The sequence below is a fragment of the Colletotrichum truncatum genome (assembly GCF_014235925.2).
Source record: "Colletotrichum truncatum strain CMES1059 chromosome Unknown Contig_0007, whole genome shotgun sequence".
Lineage (NCBI taxonomy): Eukaryota > Fungi > Ascomycota > Sordariomycetes > Glomerellales > Glomerellaceae > Colletotrichum > Colletotrichum truncatum.
In genome coordinates, this window is record NW_027222404.1 from 2,528,180 (window position 1) to 2,549,756 (window position 21,577).

At 51.7% G+C, this 21,577-nt stretch overlaps 6 protein-coding genes across 6 annotated transcripts; 5 read left to right on the forward strand and 1 right to left on the reverse strand.

Annotated features, from left to right (window-relative positions):
• Positions 1-792: 792 nt before the first annotated feature.
• Positions 793-2,193, reverse strand: CTRU02_211112 (fructosyl-amino acid oxidase; the record flags this gene model as incomplete). The annotated part of the gene is made up of 1 exon (XM_036720136.1): positions 793-2,193. The coding sequence occupies one exon, from the start codon at positions 2,191-2,193 to the stop codon at positions 793-795; it is 1,401 nt and encodes a 466-aa protein (XP_036587879.1).
• A 1,609-nt stretch (positions 2,194-3,802) lies between these two features.
• On the forward strand, positions 3,803-4,726 carry CTRU02_211113 (calmodulin; the record flags this gene model as incomplete). Its single annotated transcript, XM_036720137.2, has 4 exons — positions 3,803-3,862; positions 3,981-3,996; positions 4,191-4,616; positions 4,692-4,726. Coding segments are annotated over 4 exons (537 nt in total), but the record flags the coding sequence as incomplete, so codon positions are not given.
• Positions 4,727-6,598: 1,872 nt separating this feature from the next.
• On the forward strand, positions 6,599-9,235 carry CTRU02_211114 (coatamer subunit protein; the record flags this gene model as incomplete). Its single annotated transcript, XM_036720138.1, has 1 exon — positions 6,599-9,235. The coding sequence occupies one exon, from the start codon at positions 6,599-6,601 to the stop codon at positions 9,233-9,235; it is 2,637 nt and encodes an 878-aa protein (XP_036587881.1).
• Positions 9,236-12,769: 3,534 nt separating this feature from the next.
• CTRU02_211115 (Protein GRISEA) lies at positions 12,770-14,615 on the forward strand (the record flags this gene model as incomplete). The annotated part of the gene is made up of 2 exons (XM_036720139.1): positions 12,770-12,801; positions 12,983-14,615. 2 exons carry the CDS (start codon positions 12,770-12,772, stop codon positions 14,613-14,615), a joined length of 1,665 nt encoding a protein of 554 aa, XP_036587882.1.
• Positions 14,616-15,557: 942 nt separating this feature from the next.
• On the forward strand, positions 15,558-16,640 carry CTRU02_211116 (RNA helicase-like protein; the record flags this gene model as incomplete). The annotated part of the gene is made up of 1 exon (XM_036720140.2): positions 15,558-16,640. The coding sequence occupies one exon, from the start codon at positions 15,558-15,560 to the stop codon at positions 16,638-16,640; it is 1,083 nt and encodes a 360-aa protein (XP_036587883.2).
• A 727-nt stretch (positions 16,641-17,367) lies between these two features.
• On the forward strand, positions 17,368-18,147 carry CTRU02_211117 (nicotinamide n-methyltransferase; the record flags this gene model as incomplete). Its single annotated transcript, XM_036720141.1, has 1 exon — positions 17,368-18,147. The coding sequence occupies one exon, from the start codon at positions 17,368-17,370 to the stop codon at positions 18,145-18,147; it is 780 nt and encodes a 259-aa protein (XP_036587884.1).
• Positions 18,148-21,577: the final 3,430 nt, after the last annotated feature.

Here is a 21,577-nt window from a genome sequence, read left to right on the forward strand (position 1 = left end):
TTCTATATTAAACTAAATACTTTACTTATTAAAGAGAATAAATATATGTTAAATAGATTAAGACTTAATTATAATACTTAAGTAGCTATATACTAGTATTATTGATAATAAGTATTATAAATTCAAGGTTTAACATTTATAATACTAATTTACCTAGCCTATATCTTAATATATAAAATAGGTAGAGATATTTAACTAATATGATTAGAATTTTTAAGTAAGATATAGTAGATTTATATATTCTTATACTTAGTAAAAAATTCTTTAAGCTTAGAATAATATTTTAAAATTTACCTTAAGAAAAGTTTCTATTATAGAATTTAACCCTTAATTATACTATATTTACTAAAGTAATACTTTTAAATCTCTTTTGAATATAATTATATACTTTTAATAAGTATAAATATTAATTTCCTAGATTTTTTAAATAAGTATATATAAGCGAAAATATATTTTTCTAATGTTAAGGAATACTAGTAAGTTACTAGTATCTACTAACATTTTAAAGCTTTTAGTTTTAAACTTCTATATTATAACTATTATTATATTTAAACCTTTATAAAAAATTAGATGGCTATAATTATACTTAACATAGTTTATATATATTTTCTTTTCTTAGTAAGTATAGTAGTTAGTTTAATATAGAATTTCGAAAAACGGCGTTTTTGGTGTAAATGGGGTGCCCAAATGTGGGGGGTGCCCAGAAGTGGGTGTGGGACGTTACAAGATGTTTACACGTTTACGTTATCTACGTTTCGTTATCAATGGAATATACGTGTCTGATGATGGCAATTACAGTTTAGCCCGCGGGGGGTTCAGCATGATTCCGGGAATGCCTCCACGGCTTCCATCCTCGTTCGTAATATGTTCGTAAGCGTTTGTCGCGTTGTCGTCCCTCTTGACCCCCCTCCATCTCCACTTCTCCGTGAACACCTTGTCGCCATTGCCTTCGAGAACATTGACAATCTCTTCACCCAGGACAGGCAGGAACTTGAAGCCATGACCGCTGCCACCTGTTGCGACGAAGAGGTTCTTGACATTTGGGTGGTGGCAAACGATGAAATCGCTGGTCTTGGTATCGGTGTACCAGCACAAGCGTGTCTTGACGAAGGGACGGTCGTGAATGGCAGGGATGGGCACGATGGTGCGGACGGCTTGGCGCAGCGCATCCTCGCCCTCCTCTGGGAGCTTGAAGTCCGGATGCGTAATGTGGGTTACGGGCAGGGAGACTACACTCTCTCCTGAGGATGAAGGGTTCGGGTGGGGAACGGAGGCCGGGTGGATGTAGCCGTAGCCGTGACGGGCTACCTTTACCTGCAGCCCCGATGGAGGGATCATGAAGAGTCCTGTGCTGAAGCTAAGGACCACTGGCATCTTGGAGAGAACGGCGAGCTCTTCCGGGGTGATGTCGATGTAGCCTACTACCTGGCCTGTGGCGCTGACTTGTCCCTCGAGGTCGACGAGTCGGCTCGTCCATGCGCCAGCGGCGACGACGACGAGGTCCGCAGAGAGAACGCGTCCGTCTTCGAGGGTGGCGCCGGTGACGGCTGACGTGGAGGAGTAGTTTAGGCGGGCAGCCGTGCCGGAGACGAATTCCACGCGGTTGAGGGCCTGGAGGCGGGCGGTGAAGTGCTTCATGGCTTCGCCGGCATCAGCCCAGCCGGCGAGGGGGTTGTGATAGCCCCATGTTCCAGGGGCTCTGGGGGTACCAAGATGTTCCTGGATGGCGGCGGATGTTGGGAGTTCCTTAATGATCTTGTCGCCGTCTTCACCTACAAGGGAAATGACGTTGTGATAGCTCTGCTGGACGTATTCCAAACTCGACTTTTTGGAAGGGTCGGCAGGGGTGGCTGACGGTGATGATGCGGCGGGGTCGGCGACGAGGACCATACCGGACTGCCGATACCGGCCCTCGCCTCCAAGGTCAGAGGCATTGGCAGTCTTGCGCCATTCGATTTGGGCCTTTGCAGCGAGTCGTGAGTAGACGGGGTCGGCGTAATCGGAGCGGATGATGCGGGAGGAGTCTACGCTGGCGGCGTCTTCACTGGGTCCGGGGACGGGAGAGCGGTCGAGGAGGGTAATCTTTGTGGAGGCGTAGCGGGGGCGGAGGGCGAGCTCGTAGGCTGTCGTCAGGCCGAAGACGCCGGAGCCAATGATGAGGATGGAAGAAGGGACCTCAGCGGGGTCTGCCATCTTGTATGTTTTGCGGCCCGGTGTCCTGTCCGTGTGGCTGTGAAGGTAGGTCCCTGGTACAGATACCAGTTCTGGACTGTACGATTTGAGGCGGGACCCGTGGAGGCTCTGCGAGGTTGATCACGGTCTTGATTGGGGGGGGGAGAATCCGGAAAAAAGATACTATTTTACGACACCAGATGAAAGGGAAGAGACATACCTTAAAAAGGAGTATGGGGGAGCGGGGAGGCAAGGAAAGGGGAAGCGGTGGTTGGAAGAAGCACCCGGACCGGCGCAATATCGGAGCTCGAATTTGCGGTGTCCCGGCTTGTCTGCGTATCGGTTGATCTGACTCGCTATCATGGCGGGGAACCGTCCCTATCGTAAGTTTTTTGCAGCACAATGCCAGAGCCGATTGCAATGTTCGGCGTGGGGTCGAACAAATTTTTTACCATTTTTTTGTTGGAGACCACAATGCTGGTGGTGGGGTCCATGGGAGGGGGGTGTCGTCGGCCCAAGAGACTACCAATGTGCATATTGTTTTAGTTAGGGCACGCTTGGCGTACACATAGGTTGCGATGGATATACAAGTTTTCCTGTGTCCTTTATTGAAAGGTAATGAATTCGAACTCTTGCAGGACGACAAGATGTCTGTGTGGTTATGCTCATCAATTCAAGCTTGGCGGCTGGCGATTAATGATAGTCGTGTAACAAAAACAGTCGGAATCGGAAGCTGGATCCGGGGGCGGTCGGGCATTGAAACTGCTTTGTATGTGGGCCATAAGTCTCTAAGCTAACATACTTAATCCCAGTGGAGGCATATATCCATGGTGTCTGCAGTCCGGAGTATGATTGGTTCTGTTGGCAGTCATCCCTGCGACGTCATTCTAGTCGAAATGCATAGGTTGTGGTTGTTGTAGATCGAGACTGTTGGTTTCGTATTGAATTCTTTCGAAACTGTGCCTATTGTTGCCTTTCCTGTACATCTTTCAAACTCCTTCTCTCGCACCAGGAGTTACACCAAACCCACGAGAGACACTTGTGTTTCCCTCAACATCAACGTAGAACGAGACTCAATGTTCTAGTGGTAGTGATACCCTTAAGAAAAGCATTATCGTTGTCCCGACTTGTACGACGAGCCGATTAGTCAATATCCGAGTTCAATGACTGGTGGTCTAGACCCAGAGGGGATTATGTCAGCTGCATCGGCAGTTGTGCCTCATAGCCTTACCAACAACAGGTCCATCAGATGGGTCATGTGCCGCCCAAGGACAATATTTGTGATGAGGCTGACTGGATGATGGCTAGTCGGTAAGGTCGTCTCAACAGGGAAATGCTGATGCAACCTGGAACAAACACAGGGCCAGCCCACCACGCCCACGCACTTTTGACAACCGTATGAATTGATGACGCTGTTTGCACTCATCGCACCGTGCGGGGTCGTCGTCACATCCCCGCTTTCAGCTGTCCCACGCCGTCTTCCCTGTCTCAAACCACCTCTCACTCACCAAAACTTCCTTCACAACAACTCATCACCACTACAAAATCAAACATAAAAAATGGTGACAACATATCCCTAGATGGCCAAGATGCGCCTTCTTAAATATTTGATGCTGACTACTATGTGCAGGCTGCTGCTGCGTTGACCGAAGAGCAAAGGGCGCAATACAAGGAGGTTTTCGACCTTTTTGTGAGTTTCTCCTGCCCACTTCCCAGTTCCCCTTTCCCCTTTCCACAAGGCTGGCGGCAGCCTGGTTCAGCTCAACTCCGATGCAAAATAGCTACTTTTGCTAACACGCCGCGAACAGGACAAGGATGGAACAGGTCAGTAATAACATATGCGCAAATCTACTACGCCTCTTTTTTGAACGATTTGGGGATTTAGCTCGACCGAACCCCTGATTTTGCCCATTGGGAACGGAGTGGCTTAGACCATTCCGTCTCATCTCGCATTGTCTTTCTCTTCACTTTTTTCGTCCCATGACCCAGTCAAAAGCAAACTGACATTAATCCTGCAGGTGACATCACCGCTCAGGAGCTCGGAGAGGTCATGAGGTCCCTGGGTCTCAACCCCAGCGACACGGAGCTGAACGACATGGTCAACGAGGTTGATGCCGATAACAACGGCACGATTGACTTTAATGGTGTGTTTGTCCTTTGTCTGACACTGGCTCAGCCACTTAGTGTTCGTGAAACAAACATGGAGATGACAATGCTGACGCAAGCACCAGAGTTTCTCAACCTGATGGCGCAAAAGGTGCAGGTTGGCGATGCCGAGGAGGAGCTCAAGAACGCGTTCAAGGTGTTTGACCGCGACGGTAGCGGCACAATTTCCGCCGAGGAGCTGCGCCATGTCCTGACTTCGCTGGGCGAGAACATGACCAAGGCCGAGATTGACGAGATGATTCAAATGGCCGACAAGAACGGCGACGGGTCGATTGATTGTAAGTGCTGTTTCCCCTTGACCGGCTTCTCCTTGTTTCCTTTTCCTGGTTGGGTGTACTGACTTTCGCCTTTAGATGATGAGTTTGCCTCGATTATGATGAAGGAGTAAATGTGTCCTAGTCGGGCCAGCTTTTGTTGATGCTTCTTGGGTTTGTTTCATGAATGAGGGTCTCTTTTCCGGTATGCAGGTAGATTGAATCTGCTTCTTATTGGGCCCGTAAGCCGTCTGTCTCACGCAGCATCAGACCTCAACTGGAGTGTTGTGGCTTGGAAGTGATTGCGATAACATTTTAACTTCTATGGCGGAGACTTCCCTGCGATTTTCGACTGCTCGGATACTTCGTCCATTTTTCGGACCAGCCTTGTGTATGCACCAACCACCAAGCAACCATCATCCGACAGGAAAGCGATCGTTTCGGGCCCTTTTTTGTTCAGTCAAGAAGTCATGACCTCTGAGCCAGCACTGGCTAGAGGTCGAAGTGGCATCACAAGCATTTCATCGCGCCCATTTTTTCGATATTCTACTCAGGCTTCCATTCGCTATTTTGGGTGAACAGGAGGAACATCTGGGATAATATTTACGGCAGCAAACTGTACCGAATATTCGAACATGATGACAACGACGAGTCACACAGCAAACGCAATTGCGTAACAACTTTTGTCGATCTTGGGACGGAATGAGGGGGATATATAAGGGAAGATGGATGCCGTCTTTTTGTTTTCGTCATTATCATCCTTGTTTTTGGACGCTCAAACTATCGAGAAGTGACTAGTTCCACAGCGGAGCTAGATTATCAGAACTTGATGCGCTTTATGTCTATTGGTGACTGCCCCAGGAGGAGTTCTCGTGAATCTAAACAACGATGATTTTCCTCAGCAGTATCGTCCGGATCTAGTACAGTGTTTTTTTTTGTTTTTTTTTCAATGATCTTTTCCTTTCCTTGATCTTGTGAAAGAAGCCACCAGCAGGAATCCAGTAATGATTCCCAATAATAGCCAGGAGTTCACTGAGTTAATGTTGTCTATGAATGGGGGTGCTCTTGCAGTGAGTGCATTGTCGTCAATGGGCTTGTTCCCATATTACTCGAGATAACGAATAGAGACTCGCACCCGATCGTTTTGAATGTTCAGACTGAACCGCCTGAGTTGATGCTAGCATGCATGTTCCAAATCCGAATTCTACGTCTTCTTTACCATTGCTTGCTCTGAGTTCTACGGCAGCTAAGGTACATGTCCCGCCATTCCTCAGCGCCCTCCATCCCCCTATAAAACAACAAACCTTTATACACACATTACCGTGGGCCTCTTAGCCGGTTGTCGACTTTATAAATTCTACTATTTGGTGCATATAAAGTTTGGAGATGATCTTTTTACAACGAGAAAGCTGCCAGATGGATACTTGATCGAGGAATAGCAAGAGAAAAAATTAAAGTGCACCGGTAACTGGTGACTGCAAGTATTGGACGTCTGTTCAGGTATACTATTCGCCAAGTCATCCTTTATAGGCAAATTTTACACTTTACCCAATCACATTCGACCATACCCACTGGAAAACTCGGGATCCCGTCCGCTCTCCCATAGATAAGCCAGTGAGGGCCGGATTAGTAGTTGGGTCGGTGACGACCAGCGAATACCTGGTGTTGTATGTTTTTGATGAATTTTTGTCTCTTGCATCTTCAGATGCTGCTGATTGTCGCTGCATATCTGACTGTCGCTACAAGAAGGGGACGGACAATTGTAAAAGGAAATCACTTACGAAGAAAGTAACTATGTTGGTCGTCCTCTGGAAATGTAGAGCAATTATCTACTTCATAGACATCTGGAAACTGCACTATGTGAACCAAAAAATTAAGTCCCGCTGTGGCTGGTTTTCCAGAAGCCGAGATCCAGCCACAGTTACACGGTGTGAATGGACCCCAGTTGAACAACGCACAGTACCAGCTATGACTAGTGAGATGGTACGGACGGTATCCCGCGCGCTATGTCCATTAGCTACAGTAACTCAATTATCCAACTACAAACTGCTTCCCAATTGCCGATCGCGATTGCGCGACAGTGCGAAACCTGCGCCCTCCTCAAATATGCGACGAAGCTTTCAACAATTCTCTCGGTAACAATGTCATCGGCGAAGAACCTCGTTGAGTTTCCCGACGTCGAAGCGAAACTTCAGAAGGCCCCTAAGCAATCCGCTTTCGAGAAACAGAGAGCTGAAGCCGAAGCCAAAAAAGCCCGGGAGGCCGCCGAGACCGCTGCAGTATACCAAGATTTTGTCAAGAGCTTCGATCATGACGACGATGACACAGGGAGCGGCCGCTATGGCTCATTCCCTTCACAACGGCCACCGAAAGGCCCTGGTTTTGGCGCGCCGCTGGGAGGCGCTGCCGCTTCGAAGCGACATTTCGGTGCATCCGCACTGAAGAGCGGCCCAGGGAGCTTAGGGCCTGTATCCGGCTTTAAGAGTGGCCCCGGCAGCTTAGGACCCCCGCCAGGGTCATTCGGAAGGAAGAGAGGGTTCGACGCATACCGTCAAGAGAGGGATAGAGACGGCAGGCTGGGGTTTGATGACCGGGACGAGCCAAAGTCGGTATCGAAGGCCTTCAACACCAGCGATGACGAGGAGGAAGGCGGGTCGGACCCAAGGGAGGCCATGGGTGTAGCCAAGCCAACCTTGCGCTTATCTCAGCTGCCTCCAGGTACCTCTCCAGCGTTCATCAAATCGCTGATGCCATCAAGTCTTACAGTTGAGAACGTCAAGATTTTGCCGTCTGTTGCATCCTCCGCCACAGAGAGGAAGTGCGCAGTGGCCATCGTTACATTGTCACAGGAGACACCGGCAACAGACATTGACGCGGCAGTCAGTTCACTCCAGAATCGCTATCTCGGATACGGATTCAACCTATCATTACATCGACATCTCTCATCAGCTGTTGCAACCGCCACGGCGTCTACGCTTGGTAGCACTTCTGGCGCATCGCAGCCTTTTGGTGCGAAGCCAGTCGCACAGCAGGCGACACCCGGCAATGCGCCAACGCAGCAAGCCTTCCATCGAGGCTTTGCGCCGCCTACGTCCTACGGACCGAACTCTGGTGAATCGCTCAACAGAAACAGCTTACTTCACGTTCCTGTCAAGCCTCCCAACGACATAAAAATGCTACAACTTATCAACAAAACCATCGAATCAGTTCTCGAGCACGGCGTGGAGTTTGAGGCTCTGCTGATGAGCCGTCCTGAGGTTCAGCGAGAAAAGAAGTGGGCATGGATCTGGAATGCGCGTAGCGAAGGAGGCATTTGGTACCGCTGGCGGCTCTGGGAGATTATCACTGGCTCTGAATCACGGCGTAATAAAGGAAGGTATTTGCCCCTTTTTGACGGCAGTCACGCTTGGAAAGCACCCGAAAGGAGCCTACCGTTCGAGTTTGTTGCCAACATTGACGAGTTTGTGTCGGACCCCGAGTACAACTCGTCAGACGACGAAGATTTCGACGGTGACAACCGGGAGGGCCAAGGAACAGAGGCCGAAGTTACCTTCTTGAACCCGCTAGACAAGGCCAAACTAACCCATCTCTTGGCCCGCCTCCCAACAACATTATCCAAGATTCGGAAAGGAGATGTCGCTAGAGTTACGGCTTTTGCTCTCACGCACGCAAGCAAGGGTGCCGAGGAGGTGGTGGATATGATTGTGTCGAACGTTGAAAAGCCTTTTGCATTGACGGCGGCGAACCCGGAGTTTCAAGCAAACAGCAGAGAAAAGGGCAGGCAGAGGGATGAATCTGAGCAATCAGATCCTGAGCCGGAAGACAAGGCCGACAAAGAGGGTCCAGACACAAGTGCAGCAAGCCTTGTGGGCCTGTATGTTGTTAGCGACATACTATCTGCATCTTCAAACAGCGGAATCCAGCGGGCTTGGCGGTATCGACAAATATTTGAAGGCGCACTCAAAGAGCGTAATGTTTTTGAGGGCCTTGGCTTGATGGCCGAAAAGTTAAACTGGGGCCGTTTGCGGGCCGAGAAGTGGAAGAGAAGTGTTGGGCTAGTTCTTGGTCTTTGGGAAGGTTGGTGCGTATTTCCGACAGAGAGTCAGGAGTCATTTGCCAGCAGTTTCGACAACCCGCCATCCCTCAAGGCCCAGGAGCAAACCGAAGATGACGCAGCCAAGAAGCGAAGATGGAAGTTGGTTGAAACCTCGACACCAAGCGCTGATGCCACGGCCACGGCAACTCCTGACCTTGGTGTGCCTCGCAGAACAACGTCAGAAAGAGATGATGACGTTCAAGGTGAACCGATGGAGGAAGAAGACGTTGCTGGCGAACCGATGGAGGAAGACGACGTCATGGGCGAGCCAATGAGCGAAGAAGATGTGGAGGGCGAACCTATGGCGGACGACGATGTTGAGGGGGAGGCGATGGAGGAAGACAGCCTAGTCGAGCCGGCGGAGGCTCAGACAACACCAGCCGAACCCGGCAAGGCAGAAGCAGCAGCGGAGAGCGCGGATGGCACCTCCAATCCACACACGGTCGGAAGATTGCAGCTATCATCCAGACCCACGGGACAAACCAGGAAACGAATGAGGGCAGTGGATATGTTCGCCGACTCCGGGGAGTCGGATGAGGGAAACTAACGTTGCAGTGTATGGTGGAAACAAGCGTGTTATCCGAGACTAGATCAGGGGAGGTCAGGGGCGAGGCAGCGGCTTTGGACGATTAACAATCTTGCTCACCTAATGGAGACGCAGGATATTTGAAGAATTAGCCCATGCCCAGCATTGCAAACGCCGGTGTCTTGACTGGACTGCAGGTGGACAGGGTACATGTGGAGGGTTGTGACTGCTGGCCTGCAGGGCACACATAAGTATCGCCAAGTAACATTGCCGAGGGCCGCTGAGAGAAGGCAAGGCATGGCATTGCATGGCATTGCGGATGCATAAGGTGAACCGGCAAACCGTGCTGTGTGAAGGCGACGGAGAAGAGGCAAGAAAAGGCATGACGGCATAGAATTGAAAGCGTTCTACAAGTTGGCCAACCCTTGTTCTGGATCTGTATCGGGGTGTTTTATGGCGTAGCGGCGCACATGACGACTAGCCTCACAGGCAGTGGCTCATCTTTCACAAGCACAGGTCAGCCATATTGTCTCGTTAAAACGAGTTGCAGCAGTCTAGTTCCCGACGCAAAGGGCTAAAGCCGAGTGAATAACTGGAAGAAGCCAAGAAGGAATAGAGCAGCTCCGAGGCCAGTATGGCCCAAGTACACAAGTTACATCACAAGTGTCCATCTTTTGGGATTTTTTTTTCCTTCTCGCAAAGCACTACTACTGCACAGCAAGGATACACATTCTTCGTCAAGCGACCCTCGTCGAAAGGGGGGGTGCTGCAAAAGTATCTATCTGGTGGTAGCTCGTTCGACAACCGTCTCGTTGAATTTGGTGCCAGATCTGGCCAATCAAAACTTGCTCACTTCCCTTGCCTCTCGAGCCTCTGGCAGTGGAGTATTGACCTCGCATCCCACCCTCCTCCACGCCCTCTCGCTGTTTTTTTTCTCGTTCTATTTGCCTACCCGACTTCACCCACCCGTTTATCACGCTCGACTTTCCTGTTATAGGGTGCGTGGCCGTGGGACTCGGGTGCATTTGGCGGCGTGGGAATGTGCGGTGGACGTGGGATGGACAAAAGGCAATGAGGCGCAATGTCCATGTGGGGTTGCGTATGTCAGGTATGGCGAGATGGACAGAAGTATACTTTACTTTGCTGGCCGTGCTAAGACGGAAAGGAGTGATAGACCGGTTCGGATCATGCAGGGATGAATTCAAGAATCATCAAGATTGAGTGAAGCAGGGTGTCTGTACCCCCGTTTCTTTGTTTTTTTTTGCTGGTGACTGATGGCATTTTTGGTCCGATCTGATATGAAGGCTAGCTTGGCTGACCATGGACTCGGCACCGAAAGGCAGATTTTCCCAACTCAAGGTTTGACGAAACGTGGGATCAGCATCTTTTTATGTTGCATCAATCCTTGAAGCCGGACCCTGGGACAGGTTACCTATCGGGATGGGGGTGTGGAGGTGCAGTCATGGCGGCGGAAAATGGAGCTCGAGGCATGTCAAGATGCGAGATGGGCGTAAAGAAGAAATTTTGCCGAACAGGTTTTACGAAACAGACCATGACTGCAGAAGAGGGCGGGCAACAAAAGGGAGAGGCCGGCACGGTACGGGAGGGCAGAATGCTAACTAAAGGGCGATCATGCTATGCTAGCCTCTGATCTGTCAAGGCAGTGTATCCCGGTAGAGAAAACGCGGCTTGTCTCGCAACTGGGAAAACTAGTCATTTTACGTGTTTTCTTTATTACGTTGAGCTCGTGAAAGAGCTGGACGATGGTTGGACATCATCACCTCGTGGCGGCACCGCTGGAAGAAACCCCCATCCTCATCCCAATATGGAGAAGCACATGGTAGGGAGGGTCGCTCGTGAAGCCATGCCATGCCCCCCGACAACCGACCAACCGATTACCCCTCCCCCTCCAAGGTCCTGGTGTGTGCGGTGGTAACGGCAGGGACCTCATATATTGTGCATGAGATTCAAGACAGTGCGGCAACACACCACCGGCAGACAACATATCGCGTCGTCGACGGTATCCAATAGACCCGGGATGCCATGAAATGGACCCCTTGTTACGATAGATGTTTCTTGGATGAGTAATTTCTTTAATCAGACAAAGCTGAAAAGAGATTCTTTCCTCCGAGCCAAGGCAATCATCTCATGCTCGACATATTTTCAGATAAATATGTGTATGTGTGAGCAGTTTAGTGTCTGTGATGGATATATACGAATGATACCACGCCAAGAGCATTTATGTATCTCTCGCTTACACTACGATCAAGTAAGGCAATGACTTCCCTCATTCAAACCGAAAGGAGCAGGACAGGAAGTGCGTACCTGTTGTATGTTTTATGGGGGGTCCAGGGTCCAAGGGAGGGGTGGGTGTGCCGCAGTGCAGCCTAACTCACCAGTATAACAGCGCAGCGCAGCTACTGTGGTACAGTGGTTGGTGACTGGATAAGGCGCTGGCAACACATCGGCAGCGTGGCGCCAGTGTGTAATAACCCCCGCACGTGGGGCTGGTTGGATGCGCTACCAGGATACTAGATAGATCTGATTGGTCCCTTCGTCTCTCGTCCCGTCGGCCGCTGTTGGTCACCCGTGCTCATGCTGTTTCTCTGCCGCGCTTGGGGGGGCAGGAGGAATGCGGCGGCGGCCTACTGGGCTGGGCTAGGCTAGCCTCTAGGCGCTAAAGTCTGGCCCAGGTCTACACCACCACCACAACATCTCTCTTTTCCAATACGTAGTACACCTACCTACCCTGCCATAGTGCGCCTTTCCTCACCACGCCTCACCTTAGGTACCTGCCCCAGAGGAGTTACAGGGAAAGTCCCCTCTCGTCCCAAGAGGGCCCCAATGTTCAACTGCACATGGGCCACCCTCAGTGGGTTTTTGCAGGTCGAAACCCCCGACGACTACGTCCGTCCACCTAAACGATCCACCAGCCCGTTTCCGTTGCGTCTAGCACCACCGCAAAAGGACTGCCGGCCTTAACTGCTGCCATCCCTTCACAAACATTTCTGCTGCTGTTGTGCCGCTGCCTCTGAGTCGTACCTCGCCTTACTCGCTCTCCGTCCCGATCGCCTTTGTCTCGCCATTTTCTACCTTGCCAAACCCCGACCTGGACCGGATACACTCTACTTCTCCAATCTCCAAACAACCTTCAGCTTTCTTGCCAGTCGTCAGCTTAATATCCCGCTTCTCCAGTCGACGTCGTCGCCGAATTGATTTGCGCAGAAAACCCTCGCCTACCTAGTCACCATCGTTTCAACTCACCTTCAGCTTCACCTCCCGCCGCTGCAAACATACCCAAAGAGACAACCCGACGATTTAATTCACGTACTCGGGCAGACCGACGCTGTACCCAGGGAGCCGGCGCCCGCCTCCATGTTTCACCTCGCGGCTCACTTCAAGGGTCAAAGGTTTGTCGGAGTTGGAACCAGAGCGACAACCATCACTGTACGCTTTCTCTCCTGAGAGCCTCGTCTCCGCTCGTCTTCGCTCTCTCAATCCCGAAATTCGCCAATCTCAAAGTTATCCCTTGCGCATCTCCAATCTTCGCCCGCCATGCCCCTCATCAACGGCCAGAAGATGGCCTGGTAAGTCGCCATGTCTTCCTCCTGTCGTGCACTTCACCAGTCTTCTGCCTCTTACTACTGCATATTTCATGTTTTCCTGTCAAGCATGCGCATCGCCTGGTTTATCTTTCCATCCCCGCCTCGCTATCGACTACTGCTGCTGGAATACTGAAGCTGACCATTGATTGCATCCACTGCTCAGTGAGCCATGCATCCGTGGTCATCGTTCCACGAAATGCACACACGCGAATGAGCGCCTAATGGTCCCCGTTCGAAAACCAGGCAGACCTTTAAGCACATGTCCTCATCCCCCCACCCGCGGGTGCGGTTGCGGCAGCGTGACTGCCGCCATTCCCAGAAAGCAGAAGTGCGGCTGCGGATCAAGCACCGCGGGAACGCCTACCGACTCGTCGGCAACATCGAGCGTGATCAAGGCCGAGTCACCTGCGAGCGATGCCCCGCCAATGTCTCCGACCAAGGCTTCTGCCGCCTCCTTTCGAGTCCAGAAGTCCGCAGCCAAGCCCGCCAGTCGTAAACAGTCATTTGATCCCGCTACCCTGGAGAGGATGGATGCTGCCCACGTCAACATCCTGCCGCCCTTTGACATGACACATCCGAGCCCCATGCCCCATGCGAACGGCATGACGGGCCTGCCTACGCCGAAGTCCAGTATGGAATACGGCTCGATGCCCATCATGGGTGCCGTCAATGGAGGATTCCACCAGCCCATGATGTTTCCGATGTTCCCCCACCAGATACCCGGCAGCATGTTTCCACCAGCCGCCTCGATGGTACCTCAGACAGATGGTGCTGTGTCTACCACCATCACACCAAAAGTTGCACCAGTGCCTGCTCCAACAAAGGCAACAAACGGAGGGGGCTCTTGCTGCTCTGGCTCGGCCAACGGGGCTGTAAAGACACCCGTCGGGCCTGTTACACCTTCACTAACAAGCGCCAGCAAAGGAGGCTCATGTTGTTCAGGACCAGGCAAGAGTGAAGGGGAGTCGGCACAACCTTCAAGCGTCACCTCAAGTCCAAAGACTGAACCAAAACCGAAGAAGGGCGGCTGCTGCTCCAGCAAAGCACCGCCGATAAACACTAACGTCGTCACTAACGGTCACATCCTCAACGGCCACATGTCACCGAACGGCATGGTTATGTCACCCTATCAACAAACACCGATCGCCATGCCGCAGGGCATGTACCAATCTTATTTTCAACCAACAATCTTCACCTACCCTCCGCAGTATGGTTCCTACATGTCGCCTCTACAACCCGCGCAATGGCGACAGGCGATGGAGGCTTTGCAGTATGGACAACCGGCGTCGCAGCCAACAGGATTCGGCATGTCAACCCCACTCAATTTTGTGTCTGATGGCACAACTCCCGCTGTTTCGGAGTCGACATCACACATGTGCAGCTGCGGTGACGGATGTCAATGTGTTGGATGCGCTGCCCATCCTTACAACGATGCGACGCAGGATTACGTGAGGTCGGCATGGAACAGCATGCTTGACGACTCGTACGGAACGAATGGAACAAACGGTGCAAACGGTCATTTGGAAAATACTGCAACCAACGGAAATGGAGCCCGCGGGGTCGATGCCCACACGAACGGCGACAGCGGCGGTTCTCCTCCTGCGCCCCAGACGCCCTCTGATGCAGCTTCGGGGCTGAGCGAGGAACAAGCACTTTCGGCCAGCGATTTCTTCTTCGTGACATATCCGTTTAGTGGGGATGCTTGCGCTGGCGAGACTTCGTCATGTCCCTGCGGCGACGATTGTCAATGCTTAGGCTGCTCGATACACAACAACGCGCCCGTGGTAGAGTCATGACAAGCTCACAAGGAGCTTGTTCCACCGCCAGAGAAGTTTTAGGTTTTTTTGATGTTTGCTACTTCACGACGGCATGGTTTGGGATGATGGATAACGAGGGCTGCCTAGGAGGCCGGAGCTTTACGCCGTTAAAGACTTGCATCTGGTGGTGTCATTTTTTTTTTTTACCTTCCTTCAAGTCGATACCCTCAATTGGCTATATCGCAAATGTCTCATAGATTTGCTACTTCAGGTCTGCGGATCTCAGGATTACAGGTCATATCCTGACGTGTGTCAAATTCTATTCATTTACGACTTTCACTCAGACGCGGGAGATGTTTGAGAAACTTTGTGTGAATTCAGCGGATTACCTGATACATGATCAATAAGGATACTGCTGGAATCGTTGGTTAGACGGATGACCGGGACAGATAGAGTTTTTGCGGACCGGTAGTTGAAGATTCGTGCGGGAAAGCGGCACCTGTGGCCGGGGGGAAGTGGCACTCTCTCAGTCCTTCCGAAGCCGAGTTTGGGGCACTCGCGGCTCCATTCTCCAACTTTTTTTCCCCCCTGGTTCGGTAAAAGGCACGAGCTTTCCCTCCTGCAACTACAAACAAAACAAACATCAGTTTATCCATTTCCACCGACGTCATTATTCAGGGTTTTCCGCTTCAGAGCCTCGGACAAACCCCTCAGTTGCATTCGACGCCACCGTTCCAGTGTTACCACCAGAGAGACTCATTGGCAGGATCCCATTCGATTTTCGCGGCAGATTGTCGAACGCCTGAAACTGTAGTCAAACAAAACGCCCTTCCACACGCAGACCCCACCAACTCAGCCTTCTCTGGGGGTGACCCTTGTTCACATCAATCGAAGCTACTCAATAGCGTTTTTGACGTGCTGTCGTCACTTTGCGCTTGAAGGAACCTTTTCGACTCATTTGGCAAGTGTTTGATGCCCGTCATGACGGATGAGCGGACTTGGACACGTACTCGCAGCAGGTCGCGGTCACCGAGGCGACGTCGGGATGAGACAAGACGGCGGTCGCCGATTGGCGAAGGGAATTTAAGACGAGAGCGGGAAGAGCGGCATCATCACCACCACCATCGCCACCATCGCCATCGGGATAGCCCCAGAGAGAGCGGTCGTGGAGGGAGCAGAGATGTTACGAACAGCGCACCACCCATTACACTGCCCTACGACGCGCGGACGCTTTCTAAGAACGACCTGGATGTCTTCAGACCGTTGCTGGCGTACTACCTCGACTTGCAGAAACAAAAAGACATGCGTGACATGGATGAGCGTGAGGTGAGAGGCCGATGGAAGAGTTTTATGGGGAAATGGAACCGTGGGGAATTGAGTTCTGGGTGGTATGATCCGGAGATGTTCATGACCGCCAAGGACAGGGCGGCAGAGGAAGGGCCCCGGAGACCGGACGCGGAGGAGACTAACAGGAAAGCCAGCGGAGAGAAGGACGAGGATGAGAATGATGATGATGATGATGAGGACGATGAGGACTTGGGACCGAGGTTGCCGTCCGCCGCGCGAGAAGGGGGCCAGCGGTCCGGGCCTGGCATGCCCAGTATGGCGGACCTGTCGCTCCGCCGAGAGAACCTTGCCGAGGACGCGCAGCGCGAAAGAGAAGCGAGGAACGAAGACCTACGACAGCAGAGGAAGGATGACAGGAAGATGCAGCGAGAGAGGCTCGATGATCTGGCACCCCGCGCCGAGGCTGGCACCAGAGAACGGATGCTGGAGAAGAAGGCACTCGTCAACGAAAAGATGAAGGATTTCAGAGAGCGCGGAGGCGGGGACGGTCAGGCCGAGGTCGGTGAGCAAGAGCTGATGGGCGGAGGGGACTCGCTGGCGGAGTATAGAGCTATGAAGGCTAGGGAGGAGCGGAAGAAAACTGAAAGAGAGATCAGGAGGGAGGAGGTTGCGCGAGCGAGAGCCGCGGAGAGGGAGGAGAGAGTTAGAGAGTATAGAGAGCGCGAGGAGGGGGTAATGAAGGGCCTGAAGGAGTTGGCTAAGCAGAGGTTTGGGTAGAGAAGAAGGAGGCTAATGTAGATGATGTTGAGGTTTGTATGAGGAGTTACGGGAAGTTTGTGTGTACTATTGACGCCCAAGAAGAGAATCTGTATAATACCAGGGCAAGCAACAGGTATGACATTGAAGCCTTTTCATGCTGGGCTGCATCGGCATTTCGCACACCCTGTCTGTCGCATTCAAAGCCACTTTAACGTGGGACTTGACCATTTAATAGAATGGACTACCGGGCAAGCTTCCGTCTCACATGAAGCAACCTCTTCAAGACTTCAGCTCTGCTGGATTTTACTTGAGTGTCATGAGTACCATGTGAAAAGCCGGAGAGCGTTCGCACTGTGACAAGGCGAGATATCCACGAGCAAGAGGGGCAATGGAGGGGGATCGCGCACTGTACCCACAACTTCACCTCGAGTCGTAAAAAGATTCACAAAAAAATTGCGACTTATCCTCTCTCAACCCGCACACACACGACCAAGGTATGTGTACCTCTTCACCCATCATTATGAACACAGTCTAACTAAGCACGCAGATCTTCAAAAGCAAATCGACTTTCTACGGTCATTTGGCGGTTTCACTGGTCTCACTTTCACACACTCTTCATACCGAAGAGGTTTGCAAAATTTATTTCATCAGTTACTCACTCTGCCCCTCCCCCCACTAACCCCTCCATCCGCCTCACTGCTCGTCAAGACGAGCCTCACTCGGCAAAACACCACCCAAGACAAAGATGAGCCCAGTCAGCGATGTCGCGGACGGCGACACGGGTGATCTCTTCCAGGACCCCGAGGACTTCTACCCTCCTACCCCCCCTCCCACCACGCAGTCCCACACGCTCTCATCAGGCCGTGTGCTGACGCTGCACCTCGTCGGCTACTCGCCCACGGAGGCGCATCACCTCTGGAACGGCAGCCGCATCGTATCAGACTACTTCGAGGCGGAGCCGTCGCGGATCAAGGGCAAGACGATGCTCGAGCTCGGCGCGGGCGCGGGGCTGCCGTCCCTGACCGCCGGTATCCTCGGCGCGAAGAAGGTCGTCGTGACGGATTTCCCGGACGCGGACATTGTCCAGACGATGCACAAGAACGTCGACGAGGCAGGGGACCTGGAGGGCGTCGTCGTGCCGCTCGGGTACGTGTGGGGGGCGGACGTCGCGCCTCTGCTGAAGGAGCTGCCCGACGGGGCGGACGAGAAGTTCGACGTGCTCGTGTTGGCGGATCTGCTGTTCAGGCACTCGGAGCACGGCAAGCTGGTCGACACGATCTGGGAAGCGCTGTCGAGGAAGAAGGAGAGCGTGGCGTACGTCTTCTTCACGAGTTACCGCCCCTGGCTGCGGCACAAGGACCTCGCATTCTTCGACGTCGCGCGCGAGAGGGGCCTGGTGGTCGAGCAGGTGCTGGAGAAGAAGATGGAGAAGCCGCTTTTCGAGGGCGACCCTGGAGATGTCGAGGTCCAGAAGACTGTCAGCGGGTTCGAGGTGAGGTGGCCCGAGGAGCTGTTGGAGGGTTGAGCGTTGGCAGGTGGTTTTTGGTGTGATGAGGGAGCTTTCGGGCGAGGGTGTGTTTTTTTTCTTTTGGGGCATGCATTGGTTGGAATACGGGAGGGAGGGGATTTGCGGCAGGTGCTTTCTTTAAAGATCTGGGTATTACAAATGGGACTGGGAGACAGATGGTGGGAAACGAAATGCGTGGAAAAAGGATGTCAATGAGAAATCGACGACTTGGGAGAATCATGATAGACCATGGGCATTGGGCGGCTATTGCGAGTATTACTGAAAAAGAAACTATCCTCATATACTTCATTGGCGCGAGAACGGTTTGCGTGATCATCACCTAGGCGGGGCCACTTGTTTGTTCATCCAAGAGTCTATCCATTCCCTCCGCTCCTCCTTGAGCCCATATTCATACACATGGGGATCTTCTTATCTCTTTCGAGGCTTACTTGGTGAATTACAAATCTCAATTTATTAACAAAAGGCCCCAAACGTCAGTTTGGTCACGATCCAGAGACTCCAACGACACGTTCGGGACGGAAGTTTCGCTTACTCGCAAAAGGTCTGTCGTCCAGCCGAATGCTCAAACAGGATATAATCTTTCCGAGCACTAGGAAACCTCGAAGATATGATATTTTAGTGGGCCACTGAGAAATGGCATTTGGTGGATGCTGAAGCACTTCAAATGTCCTTAGGTATGCGAATCGAGACCTAAGCTGGGCATGAAATTCACGAGATGGCATTCTCTAGGATAGCCTGAATTACAGCCATTTAGAAGACCGTTGGAAGGTCAGGGCATAGAGAGGTTTTGACTTCACAGTCGAGACTTCGTGTTACCCATGCAATTACTTCATTAGGCGTCTGAAATAAGCCACAAATGTTGGCCTGCCATCATCTCAGCCGCCTGCTGCAAATAGCCGTTGAATATTTGCCAGAAAAGGAAAACCTCGCGTCATGTAGAGAAAAGGAGACTGAGTATTGCCGAGACTAAAATACATGCGCCGGAAATGACAGGCGTAATCAGGGTATTAGGGATAATATTGTCCCTTGTTGTAAAATACTCGGACGACGGGATGTCTTTGGCTTTTTGAATTAGCCTCGGGGTTGTTATCAAAGCTAGAGGACGTTGAGAACCAGCCAGTAACATATAGGACTCGAAGATGTCGGCACATCTACTGGAGCATAAACATCTCCTCTGCAAAACTCTCATGTACATCATACCATGGGCAAAGGCGTGATATAGCTGACGAAGGCATTATAGCAGCGATCGTATAAAGCTGTTCAAGCAGGCTGAAATGATTCAGGCTCGGCAAAGAATTGTACTATAATGCTTTGGTACATCTGGATATGAGCTACCTAACTAACCACGTGGTTCACTTTGCAGACTGCAACCGCTGGGTCATCTAGGTTGGGGGGTTTTGTTTCCAGGTTTCTCAAATATTGCCAGAAACTCTCATCCAACATTAAAACTATGCTGGCCGTCATCGGAGCGGATGATTGCCACCGAACCCAAAGCCAAAGGAGCACTGCATAGGCTATTCCGGAAATGTGTAAGCGGACCATACAGACAACTGCCTGTTACATTGCATAATAGTCCCGTGTCCTACTTGGCGTTGGGGGTCTTGACTTTGGCGGAGGATGGCCGCCGCACTCAGGAACCTACCCTAGGAAGACGATTGGAGTTCCGTTGTTGTCCAGTTGGTAGACTGGGCTTATCAAAAGTATAGGAAAGATGGAATCGTGTCACGGCAAGAGCGGATGTCACGCAAGAGACGGCGACGTCTGCTTTCATCAACCCAGTTTTGGGTGTTTGAGCGTGCGGTCAGCATAGGAAACAGAATCTCCTCTTGGCCCTCTGGCCAAAGGCCTTAAGACGCAGCATTACCGAGGCTAAAATGCAAAAGGTCGGAATGGCTCAGAGAAGCCTTGTTATTGGCTTGCAGATGGTTCAAGGTTTGTGACAAGCTGACATTGGGGGAAACCTCCTCGTCTGGCAGATGGTTTAGGGGCCGTGGTTGGTGTCTGTGCGATTGACGGCCGTGATCATGGTCAAGCTCAGGAAGAATAAAAGAAGTGCATCGAATGTAAGCCACGAAATGGAGCAACGGCATTATGGAATTCTCAAAGTATCGTGGCCAGGAGCAGATCATCATGACCTTTTGGCCACCTGACATGTGCCTGAAGGTCAGGGGAAGTATACCGAGAAAGGAGGATGCGGAGTTGAGATGAATTGGGAAAGGGTGTCAATTGTGACGCCAGGTGGAAGCTTGGCTAGTTTGGACATGCTAGTCGCCGAGGTCTTATCGCCGTCCTTTGACAAGGTTTACCAAAAAAAAAAAAAAAGAAAAAAAAAAGGTGTGAATGACATTTGAAAAAGCCTACAGCTTACGTAGTAGGTGAATTGGAGGTTGGGTCTGTAATGGTAGGCTCTCCTGGAGAGTACATTACATAGCAGCGGCCTGGGTGGTGGGTTGAAAATCAAAAGGTCTTTAGGGTGGGGTGGAGAGAGGGGGGAATGACGAGGATTCGCTGATTACAAAACACCCACAAACCCAGCATCCCCTTTTTGCACCTGCCTGCAAAAGCTGTGATTGAAACTGCAAACGGGGGAAAATGGGGGAAGAAAATCCGGACGCTGTGGGGCAGAAGGAGAGGACACAGACCGTGACAGTGGGTCTACCTGACTTACCCCACACTTTTGCACCTGGGGCAGGTTCTCCGTTTCCATGCTGCGCAGTCCCTTCCTGCTCTGCTGCAGCTTTTTTTTTTTTTTTTTTTGGTACTGGGCAAGGCTTCACTTGTGTCTTGCCCTGCGTCGGACGTGTGTGTGCCTGCCTGCCTCCTCCGCATCCCCCATTTTGTACCCTTTCCCTTAAGAGGTGAAAGGTGGAAATGGTACCTGTCTGCCCTGTCTGCCCTGCGTGCCCTGCCTGTACCTGCCCTGCCTGCTGCTTCCCTCCGCTACTAAGCCTCCCTTGGAGGGAGCTGCTGCTGCTGCATCCAGGGCCATGAGGATCCCACATCCTACCCTCGTCCGCCCACTCTCACACACACACACCACCACACGATATACATACCACATACCACACACACCACACACATAGCACATACCAAATTGCCTACCCTCCGCTGCCCGTTCACCACCACCTTACTAAGTACAGGTGCAGGGCAGCAGCCATCGGGAAATTTCCTCGCCTTGGGTTGGAGATGGGATGTCACGCTCAAGGGCGGGGCCGAGGAGGGGGGCCCAGAAGATTCGAACGCAATTTCCCGCCATCCAGAATGCCCTGAGATGCAGTTCTGCGTAATGAGTACGGGGACGAGGCGCAAGGGGAGTCGTCTTTTTATTTTGAGTGATCTGGTCAAGTGAGCCGGAGGCATATTTGCGCTGGATGATTGCCGAGGATGGTAACCAGAGTTTCACGGAGACAACCAAGGTTGAGTTCCC